At 42.8% G+C, this 14,090-nt stretch overlaps 1 protein-coding gene across 2 annotated transcripts; it reads right to left on the reverse strand.

The window, feature by feature from the left end:
- Positions 1-587: 587 nt before the first annotated feature.
- Positions 588-13,637, reverse strand: LOC114597665 (uncharacterized). 2 transcript variants are annotated; one of them, XM_028730744.2, is made up of 9 exons: positions 13,084-13,637; positions 8,559-8,660; positions 8,064-8,162; positions 7,316-7,423; positions 5,654-5,796; positions 4,839-4,886; positions 2,328-2,379; positions 1,475-1,942; positions 588-1,157 (listed from the first exon to the last, which is right to left on the reverse strand). In XM_028730744.2, exons 1-9 carry the CDS (start codon positions 13,151-13,153, stop codon positions 859-861), a joined length of 1,389 nt encoding a protein of 462 aa, XP_028586577.2. In that variant the 5' UTR covers positions 13,154-13,637; the 3' UTR covers positions 588-858. The 2 variants fall into 2 exon arrangements, with proteins under 2 accessions (XP_028586577.2, XP_028586578.2); XM_028730745.2 differs by lacking the exon at positions 13,084-13,637 and adding an exon at positions 12,691-13,055.
- Positions 13,638-14,090: the final 453 nt, after the last annotated feature.

The raw sequence follows: 14,090 nt of genomic DNA on the forward strand, positions 1-14,090 counted from the left end.
TTTCTAGTGCATGAATATCATGGAAGAAGATTGGAAGAAATTTAAAGATTATTTACAGAAATATTGTAAAATTAATGAATGTTAGAATGATGTTGGATAAAAAGTTAAGTGGTTGCTAGCTATAACGCTATAAGGAATATGAAAAAAATGGATCATTAACAGGTTAAAATTTAAGGTTATAATATTGTAAGATTGAAGACTAGGATAAACAAAGAGGGAAAGGATTTGCTGAACTAATAATTTGGAATGGAATACAAAAAAGGGAGGTGCGAGGAGGTTCGGGAAATAAGCATATGAAAAATAAGTGATGGAAAGATGGAATTGTTTTTTAACTATTTTTACTTTGTATTTCTCTTTTTTCTTTTTTCATTCTGTAAAATCTTAATAAATATCTTTTTTTAAAAAATAAATATCATGGACATTTTATTTTAATATTGTTGTTTTTAACTTTCGTTAGTTACCTGGGGAATCCCCTTTGGGAGACGATGGGTTGCAATTTAAACAAATGAATCATTGCTTCTTAATTAGCAAAATATGTAAAATGCATAGTTTTTGCCATATTTTACCAGTGAAATAGGAAATCCAACCTCTTTTAGAATTGGTTTACTAATCTGGACCAATAAATCAGTGAATGGTAAAACACTGCATGGAACATCTCTTCAGTTTATGGGAATACAGTTTGATAATAGCTAAGATAGAACTAGAGATGAGGAGGAAGGAAGCAAAATCACATCTTATGAAGATTGAAAGGAGCTCCAAGTAATGAATTGGCAACAAAATGACAAGTGAGACTTAATATTTCACAATTTCCCGTTCCTTTTCTACAGGGGAGGGGTGGGTGGGAACCATCCCTTACGGCTAGGACCTTTCCACACCCAGTGTTGTCAGGATCTTCAGCACTAATGTTTCCAGTTGCATCTGGTGCTCAATGATGCTGTTCATTTGCTTCTGCAATGTCAAAACATCCAGGGCTACATCAAGCCGACTGCACCGGTCGAGGGCTTTCTTTAGGTCTGCATGTTGATGCCGCAAGCCAATTAGGTGGCCATTGATATCTTGGAGCTTCACCTGCAAGGCTTTGCGATTTCCAATGGTGTTTTGGAATAGTCGTTTCATTTCATGCACAGAACGCAGGATGGCACATCCTAGGCTGGATGCTGTGGGAAAAAGAAACAAAGACCAGACCATGGGGAGGATTGAGACAATAATGACATGTTTATGTTTTGACGTGAGGACCTAGCAGAGTCAATGCCCATCTGACATTCATCCCAGTGGGTGGAGGGAATCCTAGCTGTCTAGCCCTATAGCCACTCCCATTCCACCTCCTGTGCCAGTGAGAAAATCTGCCATCCCACCCCAGACAGCTCCCTCTGCCGGCCACCTCCCCCAAATCCCCATGGCCACCAAAAATCAAGGCAGAGAGGATGCAGCAACTGTAGCCCCGTGGTGTAGGGCCTGGGGCTATCAAACTCACACATGGTGTGGGGCTTCATACTCCGGCGCCAATGGCATCTTCGATATGGTGTCCTCAGCACAGGTGGTGGGTTCGCCTGTGGTGAATCCGGTGGGTTCGCCTGTAGTGAATCCGGTGGGCTCGCATGTGGTGAATCCGGTGGGCTCGCCTGTGGTGAATCCGGTGGGCTCGCCTGTGGTGAATCCAGTGGGCTTGTGTGTGGTGAATCCAGAGGGTTGCACCATGCCCTGGTGAGTTCAGATGGTGAGAGACGCGTCAGCTCCACTCGAAGGTGCTTATGTGGGGTCCTGCCTGGTGACTGAGGTGCCACTGGAATAGTTTCTTCTGATGGCCCGGGCATGACCTCTTCTGATGGCCCTGGCGTGGCCTCTTCTGATGGCCCTGGCTTGGCCTCTTCTGATGGCCCTGGCGTGGCCTCTTCTGATGGCCCTGGCGTGGCCTCTTCTGGGCCATCATGACAGACCACAGCTAGGGTGGGAGATGATGAAGCTCAGTAACTGACTGTCTCTATTCTTCACAGTAGCCATGTCATTCCCCAAAGAATCAAAGCTTCAATGAAGTTCGCATATGTGGGCGTCCAGGGAATACATGTCCTGAATTATGGTAGCATTCTAATGGGAACAGGGAATGACTTTGCCTATATCTGTGAGAGGCACATCAAAGATTCACCCAGCAAAGGGCATACATCACAATACCACAATACAAAATTGGGCATTCCAGGCAACCTTTGGTGCAACCACTTTATAAAGCCAGCCTTGGACCCAAAGGCATGAATTTGATCCTGGGCTTCCCACATATAACCCAACACTCTCACTGCTTTGTAATACATACCTCACAGAAAGTTTTCACTGACCTGATGACTGGAACTGAGCTGATTCGCAAAATGATATCGATGGATTCTTTACCTGCCAAATAAAAATAGGCACAGATGATTCAACAGGCATAGTCAAACTGCATGTCATTCAGCAAAACACAGCACCTGCAGTCTAGAAAGACAAGTCTTGCATTTTTTATATTAGAATCCTAGAGTTTTAGAGTTGGATGGGTCCCCGAGGATCATCCAATCACAGAATCTATTAGTAAGAAAAATCTCAGCCAGGTGTGTTTGTCACCACCTGTGCCAACTACCTTTTCTCAGTTTAGCTTTTGCCTATCCCCATTTTGTTTCAACTCTTTCCTAGTTCACCAAGCTCTTGTTTGGGGCAAATGCAGTAAAAGGCCATCTCATCTGCTGTCAAGAATCTCAGCTTGCCTTACTGTTTTCTGGCCCATAAATCATTCTTTGGTTATCAGTCATGGTCCCTGGATCCTGCTCTTCATCTGACCCATTCTCTGGTGGCCTCACCAGACATCCTTTTATAATGATATTTATTAAATTTTCCATTTTAACAATCCAATAAAACCACATCAAAAACATTCCAAATCATACAATAATCAAACAGTCCGAATATTATACCAAATTATAAATCTTTGGTTGGCTTCCCATGTTCTGAGGTCGGGGAGTACAGATCATCTCACATTTGTGCTGCTTTTCATAGTTCTTCCAGGTAGTTCCCATAAGGCAACCCGATGTTAATCCTTCATTTGTTTTTAACAGCCTTGAGTTCATCTGGCAAGCAAGTTAAATCAATACAGTATATTTCTGTGTGGGTGTTTATATTCCTTTTCTCTCTCTTTATATTCTTTGTACTCTGAATCTGATCGTGGCATTTCACTTTCACTTCCTCACGCCTGTGATTATCCACTGCGACACATCCCAAAATGGAGGAAATTTGGCTGCCAGTTGTACCAGGCATATGTCCAAACTTCTCCATTTTATCTCATTCCAAAGCAATTAAGTCTGTACTTTAGCTAGAAACCTTGATTTCCACAATTGAAAATTCATTAATCTTTTCCAAACTGTTAATAATTAGACCAAAATTATTTCAATGAATACAATACTCTCCAGTCCCGCTTGCGTAGATAAACAATCCAGTAGTCAGTCCTTCCAGGGAGATTTGCCAAGTAAAATAGCAAATACGAAGTATATCAAAAAGAAACAAAGAAGGCTCACCCCTTCCGTTCCGACATACCAGTCCCGTACTGATGATAATCCTTCTTCCACTCAAATCTTTTGGCACCTCAGTGGCTGAATCAATTAGCAGAGTAGTTTATCTCCCCTCACTCAAAGCATGCCCATTAATTAAGTCCGAATTTTCATCTTAAAAAACAGAATTTTGTTGCTCATGGCGGTGACTTTGGAAAGTTGCCAAAGAGACGCATGGTGTTTTCCACCTAGCGCTCCCTCCCCCTCATTCCTCCCGGACTGGGAGCAGGTGTTGGGTGATCTGCGGGTGAAGCTCCTCCCCCCCCAGGCCTGGGGCGATTGGGAGGATGATTACTCCCATCTCATCCTCAAAATATTCCATGCAAAATGGCTCCGATGTAATGGGTAGTCGCCATCATGGCAAGCCAAACGGGAAGCCCTCACCAGACATCCTTTTAACTGTGCCTTCAGGAGTGCTTGTGCTCATGATGTTATTAGGGCAGCTCTACACAACCCTGGACGCGGGTGGCGCTGTGGGTAAAACCTCAGTGCCTAGGACTTGCTGATCGTATGGTCGGTGGTTCGAATCCCCGTGGCGGGGTGAGCTCCCGTCTTTCGGTCCCAGCTCCTGCTCCCAGCTCGAAAGCACCCCCAAGTGCAAGTAGATAAATAGGTACCGCTTTATAGCAGGAAGGTAAACGGCGTTTCCGTGTGCTGCGCTGGTGCTCGCTTGCCAGAGCAGCTTCGTCACGCTGGCCATGTGACCTGGAAGTTTCTTCGGACAGCGCTGGCTCCTGGCCTCTTAAACGAGATGAGCGCGTAACCCTAGAGTTGGACACGACTGGCCCGTACGGGCAGGGGTACCTTTACCTTTTACCTTTACACAACCCTACTTCCGATACTGTTTGTACCTGCAAAAGTTTCAGTGTTGACATACTTGCTTTGCTTCCAATTGGTGACGACTACTATTGCCTGGCCATCATGCCTGCCCCACAGTTAGGCCACAGTTATTGCAGCACGTCTCTTAATTATATGTAGAAGTCCCTAGATCTTCCAGAGACAACACTTCTTCCCCAGTTCCATTCACAACAGGCCTACTAGCATTGACAGGGAGGTGGTGGTGGGCTCAACCATTTCATCTTTCTAGGGCTCACAGGCAGCACCCACAGTCTGAGGGTTTTTTTTCATGCTGATAGTGCAGTTCCTTTTTTATATATATTTTAAAATGTCAGCTGCTTTGAGCACAGGTGTATTTGTGGAAAATATAATATACGAATAAATTGACAATATCTATGGCTGTCACACACCAATATGGTAAAACTGTTGATAAACTGTTACCTTTTTCCTCCTGCCGTATATTCGTTTTGGATTAGGAAGATATCCACTCTGAAATAAGCATGACATAATTAGTTACTCTGATGCATTAGCGGGATCCCAAAATAGTATTTGAAATGAGGGAATCCACACAAAGAAATGGGAACTATTTTTGAAACATCTATTTTTTGACATCAGTATATAAGAAGTTGGCTCTATTTCTTAGCACAGATACCGCTCACATCACTCCCATATATATTTATATGTGTTATTGTCATAGGTGCCTGAAAATGTTAATACATCTTTGCTCCAGGAAATACACCTCTTGACTTTAACTGGCACACACCTGAGCAACATACAGTGGTACCTCGGGTTAAGAACTTAATTTGTTCTGGAGATCCATTCTTAAACTGTTCTTAACCTGAGGTACCACTTTAGCTAATGGGGCCTCCTGCCGCTGCCACACGATTTCTGTTCTCATCCTGAAGCAAAGTTCTTAACCCAGGGTACTATTTCTGGGTTAGCGGAGTCTGTAACCTGAAGCGTCTGTAACCTGAGGTACCACTGTATAAGAATAAAAAGTAGCAGAAAATGCAAGCAAAAGGAATTCCTTTGTTTCCAATTCTTTTAGTCTAACCAACACCTCCCATTGTTGTAGCAGGTGCAAGGAAGGTACAACAATACTATATGATTACATAAGGACAGGATATTGTATTTGTGATTATAAGAAGGAAAGGTGTGACTATCTGAAGACTTGAAAGTATCATCTGATACTTCTTTCAGATCACATGTAGAAAATAAGGCATTAAAATTACAGGCATTACAAGTGAACTGCATACCACTATTAATTTTTCTAAAGGAAGCCCTTTATGGCGGATACTTCTTTTCCAGGATTTCCAGCTTTCACGTTCTCCTTCAGCCTCAAATTCTGGTGGCGTGAACCACTTTCCATCAGAACTCTTGATGGACTTCTGTGAAATTCCTATGACAAACAGAGAAGTCACATGAATGTTACACACCTATCCCAATCAGCAAAGTTCACTGAAGGATGTAAGAAATCTGTCAACAATTTATCCAATATATACTTTAGAAAACGGCGTTTCCGTGCACTGCTCTGGTTTGCCAGAAGCAGCTTAGTCATGCTGGCCACATGACCTAGAAGCTGTACGCCAGCTCCCTCGGCCAATAAAGCAAGATGAGCGCCGCAACCCCAGAGTCATCCGTGACTGGACCTAATGGTCAGGGGTCCCTTTACCTTTTTACTTTAGAAAAAAACCATATGAACAAAGATTCTGATATAAGCACTACAATAAATTTCTGCATGGGGCTTGGTGCTTCTGACTAAAACTATTCAGTGTTTGATTTTGTTGTAAATAGGCATGCAATAAGAATCACTGATCAGGGAACACAAGTCTGTCTTGATACTTCAGCAGCTCCTCTGCTGAACTATTCCATTATTTGCTTACATGCTGGTTATATAAAATTGTTTGATTGCTTATTTTTAAGATGAATCATGCATAACCTCATTTTATCTGGCTTTGATTAAATCTAAGATACCTTGAGTAATTTTTTAGTCTACATTATTTTAGTCTACATTATTTTAGTCTACATTATTTGGCTATGTTGCTGAGCAGTGTCTGAGGAAAGGTGCCTTCTATTTGTTGTATTACTCAGCTACGAGTGATTGCCAAAGAAGAAGCAGCAGCAGCAGCTACCACAACTGTCTCATGGCTAGCAATTGTAAAATTGCAGGTTGAAGAGGCAATCCATCTGAAAACTCTACAATCACATTTCTGCACACTTTTGGTTCTGACAATAGAGAAGTACTGGTATTTCTTTTCACTTCACAGTATACGGGAAGCGAAAACTATAAAAAATTTAGTCAAATTCATAAATTACATGCTGAAATACTTAAAGCTGACGAAATCACTTGTGCTTTTAAGAGGGATTCAAATGACTGAAAATCTCATTATGATACTGAAGTAATTGCTGTAAGCTACCCTGGCTCCATAAGCAGAATGGGATATGTATAATATAAAATAAACTGTTTTCTGGGGAAAATTTGGGGGCTTCTATATACACTTACCTAGGAACCTTCCAACTGGACTACAATAATGCACTCTATGTGAGACTTCCCTTGGGATTGGCAAGAAGCTGAAGCTGGTGAAGAATACTGTGGCCAGATTTTGAGTGAACACCGATGTCATGTAAAGATATAGCTTTTTGCCCAAGCTTTCCCTGACCCATAAGACCAGACCCTGCTTTGTGTGTTTGAATACACTGAATTTATGCTCTTAAATGAACAAATAAATGAAAAGGCACTTATTTCTGTTTTGAGAAGATATGTAGAAGAAATAGTTCTTCCCCAAATGCAAATGGTAGTCATATACTAACTACATGATGGCACCCTTCCCATCCCAATTTTTAAATCTGCCGTTAATATTATATGCCTTGTACAGATTTAATACACACAGATATACTCTTCAAAACCAATAGTTTACCTGCTGCCAATTTCTCCTTATATAAAACACCTTTAACTTGTCCACAGTGCACAAGAAGGGTGGAGCCCTGCAAATCCTCCTCTTGAATTTGAATCTGCCTTCGTTTTACTAGATGAGATCAAGAAATCCAAGTCAAATAGTTAAAATTCCTATATTTTGGGCTTCTAGAAAATAAATCTGATACCAAACTCCAGACCACCAACATGCAGCACAGAATATTTCATATCATCTGAAAGTAATTCAGATCACTTCTAGTAAGAGTAAATTTTAATCTGAGAGATAAGTGAAAAGATTGTGAATTATATTCATCTAGTCAACAGAATTTATATACTGCTTGGTTGTAATAAAACCTCTAAGCAGTTTACAATCTGCCAGTCCACTCCAGTGAAGTTCTAGAACAGAGTGATGGAATGAAGTACCGTATTTTTTGCACCATAACACTCACTTTTTTCCTCCTAAAAAGTAAGGGGAAATGTCTGTGAGTGTTATGGAGGGAATGCCTATGGGTGGCATGCCTACAGATTTTCCTCCTCTAAAAACTACATGCGTGTTATGGTCGGGTGCGTGTTATAAAGCGAAAAATACGGTACTTAACTATTAACAATAAGGCATGAGTGGCAGGCTAAATGAAGAAAACAGTGAGGAAAAGGATGGGCTTCGCCAGCATAAAACTGCAAGCTTATTTAGTATCAGAAATTTTACAACATTATGAAAAGTTTGTGACATTCTACAGCATTGAACTCTTTACCTTTTCGAATTCTTCTACCATTCCATCTTTCAGTATATTGCATTCGATGCTTTCTCTTTCTTTTTCTTTTTCTCTTTCTCTTTACTGCATTTGTTGTTCCTTAAGAAAATGTTTCCAATTAATTACACACACTTATTTCTAGTTCCTTCTTCACGCTGCATTAAAGACAGTGCCCAGTGCTAGACGAACTCCATGAAGCCTTTGAACTGTTCTGGAAACCCTACCACATTTTAAATCATAATTTGGTGAAACATTATCCAAATTTCCCAAACCAGAAAACAGCACTTAAGAGCTTTGGAACAAGCCAGGATATTAAGCGATAGCTTAATACTCTACTTGTTTTAAAGCTTTTCACTATAGTTTCCTGGTTCAGATGAAATGGAAATATAATTAATGAAAGACTTTCTGGTTTGTTTGCTGGCTCTTTGCATGACCAACCTCTCTTCCCTGAACTACATGCCTTAAACTCCCCTACATATCCTTGTTGTTACTCACGGCCATTTCCTAAGGAGTAATCCGGATCACTTTCATCTGTGGAAGTTGATAATTCACTGCTGTTCGCTTCTGAAGTAGAGTTATTTCCAGCATTCTGGGTAACTAAAAATGTATTATTATTAATAATTAAAATTGCATACTGCCCTTCATCCAAAGATCACAGGGCAGTTTACAATATAAAAATATAAAATGAGAACACAAAATACATAACAAAAGAACAGACATACGCCAATAACCATCCTCGCATAAACACATTTTAAAAGCCATAGATTACATAATCAGCTGAAGGCCTGGCTATAGAAAAATATTTTAGCATGGCATCTAATGTATGTTGAATATCTGTAAAGCTATGTCTGCATATTCATCATAATTTTGAAGCCTTTATTGCTTTCTCTCATCACCTGTGCAGCAGCTTTCTTAACATAAAAGCAGCCCTGTATTCCCAAAAACCGCAGTTTTTTGGGGGTGGGAAGGGGGGAGCTACTGATGGCGAACCTTTTAAAGACCAAGTGCTCACTTCTGGATTTCCGCAACATGGTGAGCGGACTGCGAATCTGACGGCTCCGTTAGATTCGGCTTCATGGAGCCTGGGGGAAGAGCACTAGGGCGAAGCACCTCCCCAAAAAACCCCAAGAGGAGCATTGGGGGGTCTCGGGGTCCTGCGGCTCACAGACGGCATTGCCGGTCCCTGCTCCTGTTTCGAAAGGAGCAGAGAGTGCCGGGGAAGCCGAGCACACCGGTGAGCTAGGCACCATTGCGGCTGTGTAGAAGCAAGCCTCTGATCCAGCCACAAGCGGAAGTCTTTCCAACAATTGTGCCGATTGAAAGGTGAGGAATCTGACTAATGTGACTGACTAATTTGGCGAATCTGGCAAGAAAATGGGAGTGATAAAAGAAAGTCCACTCCCATTCTGGGTGCTGTGAGCACCAAATACATACAAGCGAAGTGTGGATGAAATTTACTTTGGGAGATAAGTTAACTAATAAGTGATTAGAATAAAAGAAATACGCATAGCTTTTGTTCATACCACTCTCAAGGCTTTTTAAACAAGATATTGACCTGAACTTAATCTGAACTTGACTGGATCCTATGGAACTTGATGTAGAATGCAGGATAAATCTGAGAAGGATTACAATGTTTCTTGAAGGAAGAAAACTGCATTTTTATTTTTATTTTTGAAGATTAGCACTTGGGAAATCATATAACTTTGAGAGAGAAACTTATGTTCTATAAAAGTGCTGAAGACGTCTAACCTAATGGAATTATAACTGTCATTTAATTTATTAAAAGGCACTTGCTGGCTAAAATCAAGATCAAAAGAAGAGGACTACAACATCCATTATTAATACTGGACTAAATTAGAATCAGGTCGGCGGTTCGAATCCCCGCAACGGGATGAGCTCCCATTGTTCGGTCCCTGCTCCTGCCAACCTAGCAGTTCGAAAGCACGTCAAAGTGCAAGTAGACAAATAGGTACCGCTCCGGCGGGAAAGTAAACGGCGTTTCCGTGCGCTGTTCTGGTTCGCCAGAAGCGGCTTAGTCATGCTGGCCACATGACCCGGAGGCTGTACGCTGGCTCCCTCGGCCAATAAAGCGAGATGAGCACCGCAACCCCAGAGTTGGCCACGACTGGACCTAATGGTCAGGGGTCCCTTTACCTTTACCTAAATTAGAATCAATATTTAATTGTATAGACTTATTATATTGAATATATAGAAATGATTTGGATGTGAATGGATGTCAAGATTTGAATATATAACTGTTATAAATTATATTTGTGAGTAAGTTGGGAGAGGGGAGGGATAAAGTTGGAAGCACTGGTTTCCTCTTCTGAACCTAGTGAAATGTCCTTGGCAAAGTATTGACAAAGCTAAAAATAACACTATTAGTGGTGGGAAAGGACTTTTTGTTTTAAAAGTAAACCCTGGAGGAAGCTGGGAAACAGGGAGAGTTAGCCCCCCTTTACTCCAAACTAGAAATGGCAGAGGAAAAAATCCATATGTTAAAACAAACAAACCAGGCCGTAATGCAAAAGAACGTAAGAGATGAATTGTATGATTTTCTTTTAGACATGAAAAGAGAACTGTTTGATCAGATAAAAGATGTTAATAAGGCAGCTTCTCAAATCTGTAAAAGTAATAACATACTTGCAGAGGCTGTGGGACAAATAAAAGAGTCAAACACACAAACCACCAACGTGAAAATGGTAGAGAGACAAAGAAAAGTAAGAGTAATTCAAGACAAAAATGGTATTACAGTTATAACTCATGTTGCGTCTGCTTCAGGTTATGTCTTTTCAAGTTGCGTCCTGCGGGAACCTGGAAGTACAATTACTTCCCGGTTTCACCGCTCACCCATGTGCAGAAGCGCTACGCATTCTGGATGCGAATGCTTTGAGTTGCGGATGTGCCTCCAGGACAGATTACATCTGCAACTCGAGATTTGGGAGACTTTGACTGTGATAGAGAAGAAGCAGGAAGGGAAGGTAAAATGCATAAGAGCTACTATATGTGGTGGCAATGTAAAATTATTAAAAAGGCCTGGGAAAAGACATAATAAAAACTTGAAGAGTATGTGGGAAATGATTAATGTTAAAAAAAAAACCTGAAATCACCAGCAGGGGAAAATAAATGCAATTCAAATTGGGGAAAATAAATACAGTGAATTTCTTCTCCTGCATGGGTCCTTCCAATTCCTGGATCCAGCAATCTAATGGAGGATTCTTTTGTTGAAGTAGCCAGGCAGGGGCCACACTAGCCCCAAAGTACTGCATGGGTTGTTAGTACATTGGTACCTCTGGTTGTGAACGGGATGAAAGGAACACAACCTGCAGCGACGTGTCTGTGCATGCCCGGGTTGCGATTCACCGCTTCTGCACATGACGTCATTTTGCAAATGGGTGGTAAGAAGGACAAAAGTCAGCATGGTATGTGAGAGCAGGAATTAGAAGCAGGCTGCAGGCAAAAGCCTGAGAGGGAGAGCCATGCTTCGTTTCTGCTTGAATCCAAGGCTGTGGCAATGGGAGAAGCAAGACCATCTGGGCATGACTGTAGCCAAGACCATCTGGGCATGACTGTAGACAGCCGCCCCCCTTAAATCAAGTAAATAAATAAATGAACTGACAGTGTCGCAGATAGCTTGGTTCTGCACCCCTCCCAAAACATAAATCCTGGCTACACCCATATGAGCTGTTACTACTTTGAGTCCCAAGCCCCAGGAGGTTGTAAATATGACAAATGCTTAAAAGGAGTATGCTTCGTATTTTACTGCTCTTAAGATTGCCACAGCTTGAAGCGCCAAGGAGAGGGTAGTGGTGCCCAACCTGTGGAATGCCCTCCTACCAGATGTCAAAGAATTAAACAACTACAGTATCTGACTTTTAGAAGACATCTGAAGGCAGCCCTGTTTAGGGAAGCTTTTAATATTTGATGAATTGTTGTATTTTAATATTTTGCTGGAAGCTGCCCAGAATGGCTGGGGCAACCCAGCCACATGGGTGTGGTATAAATAATAATAATATTAATAATGGTTATTATTATTCTTACACATCTTTTCCAAACTTTGGAAGGCAGGAAAAACTTCATAGAATCATAGAGTTGGAAGAGACCACAAGGGCCATCGAGTCCAACCCCCTGCCAAGCAGGAAACACCAGCAGAGCACTCCTGACATATGGTTGTCAAGCCTCTGCTTAAAGACCTCCAAAGAAGGAGACTCCACCACACTCCTTGGCAGCAAATTTCACTGTCAAACAGCTCTTACTGTCAGGAAGTTCACCACTTGTACAGTGGTACCTCGGGTTAAGAACTTAATTCGTTCTGGAGGTCCGTTCTTAACCCGAGGTACCACTTTAGCTAATGGGGCCTCCCGCTGCCACCGCACAATTTCTGTTCTCACCCTGAAGCAAAGTTCTTAACCCGAGGTACTATTTCTGGGTTAGTGGAGTCTGTAACCTGAAGCATCTGTAACCCGAGGTACCACTGTACTGTACATATGTACATATGGGGGGGGGGGTTACTGTGTGACACGGATGCAAATCTGATCGTTATTTTCAAAAGAAGCCAACGTCCCCATGTTTTGGAGGAAGCACATTAGCAGAGTGTGACCAGCCCTTTGTACTCTTGCTCGCTCACCACTTGTAAGGAGAATCTTCACTTTCTGGGTCTGATAATATTAAGCAAATAACTGTGACGTGGCTGTTAATGAAGCACATCCTCTGGAGGCTGGCATTTTGAGAAGGGCTGCTTTACTTCCTTCGCTCCTGCCCACACAGTTCCCCGCTTAAACTCGAATTTCCCGCTCAATCCCTCCCGGCTCCCAGGCTTCCCCAGCGGGCGCTCCCGCCTCGCTTAGGACGCGGGTGGTGGGCGCACAAGGGCCAGGGAGCCCCTTATAAGGGTCTTCCAATCCGGGTTACAAAACGACGGCCCGAGAAAGCCTATGGGACGGGGCGGCGACTCCGCCAACACCGTCTGAGACTGAAGCAGCAACTCCTTCCCCTGTATGGGAATGAACCGGGCACTTACTTCCCTCTTTCGCCTTGGCATTGGTCAGAGCAGAGGCGCGAGGCGCCGAGGCACCAGCGCCACCTTCCATGAAAACAGCCGAGCGCCGCCAGACTACCCGAACTGTCTTTCTCGGCCGAGGTATTCAGCAGAAACGAAAGTGAAGACATCACTTCCGCAATGAACTTGAACGAGGATTGCTATTTGTTTCTTGCGGACTCGTTTAGCGCGGGGAGGCGGAGAACTGGTCGCTCTGCCCTTAACGCCTTTCTCAGGAGATGAAATGCCCATTCCCTCGCTCTCCCACACCTGTCGCAATAGGTTTTGCCCATAAAGCGTGTCTCCCTCGACGAAACGTTATGCACTCTTTTGTCACACACGCACACGTGTCGTTCTAGCGGAGCTCTGCTCTGTCTCCACCCCTCGTGGTCCGCCAGGGCTTTCCAGGACACGTGAACTGAGCATACACTCCAGTGCGTGCGCATCGTCTGTACAGAGGAGGACTCGCACGAATTCCTTCGCCAAAGTGCCTTTCTCCTTGCAATACATCAAAGCGGTGCTGCAGCCTTGAGAATCATGACGCGGATAATTCCTATCTCTTCTATAAACTGTTTTAGTTAGTCTCGCTACTGACTTGTCGATGGATGTTAGCACGCTCAGTGAAGCAGCTTGATCCACGATCGGAGTATAGAGAGGCTTGGCAGGGCGCAAGACTTTGGCGGAGAAAATGGATTGATTGATTGATTGATTGAGGATTCAGTCTCTTTCTCGTGTTCAACTTTCACATGGGGCTGGCAAGTTAATGGACTTGTTGCTTTTCAGTGGAAGTCCTTTTGGGGTTGGGGCAAAGATGCTGAGCTTTTTTTAGTTTTGCCCAGATATTTTTTTCAGCAAAAATGCAAAAAATGCTGTTTATTTTTATGGAAGATAGGCCAAAACGGCACTGCCAACACGGGCTGCCATACATCCGTATTTTCCCAGACATTTACCAGATTTCCACCAGGACACTGCTAGAGACAGCTGTATTC

The sequence above is a fragment of the Podarcis muralis genome, chromosome 6 (assembly GCF_964188315.1).
Source record: "Podarcis muralis chromosome 6, rPodMur119.hap1.1, whole genome shotgun sequence".
Lineage (NCBI taxonomy): Eukaryota > Metazoa > Chordata > Lepidosauria > Squamata > Lacertidae > Podarcis > Podarcis muralis.

Bases quoted from the DNA above. Each gene is read 5' to 3' on its own strand.
- LOC114597665 (XM_028730744.2), bottom strand. From the start codon at position 13,153: ATGGAAGGTGGCGCTGGTGCCTCGGCGCCTCGCGCCTCTGCTCTGACC. The intron at 8,163-8,558 runs GTGAGTAACAAC...CATTTTCTTAAG, and splicing joins TTACTCCTTAGGAAATGGCC to GAACAACAAATGCAGTAAAG. The intron at 1,943-2,327 runs GTCAGTGAAAAC...CTCCCACCCTAG, and splicing joins AGCTCAGTTCCAGTCATCAG to CTGTGGTCTGTCATGATGGC.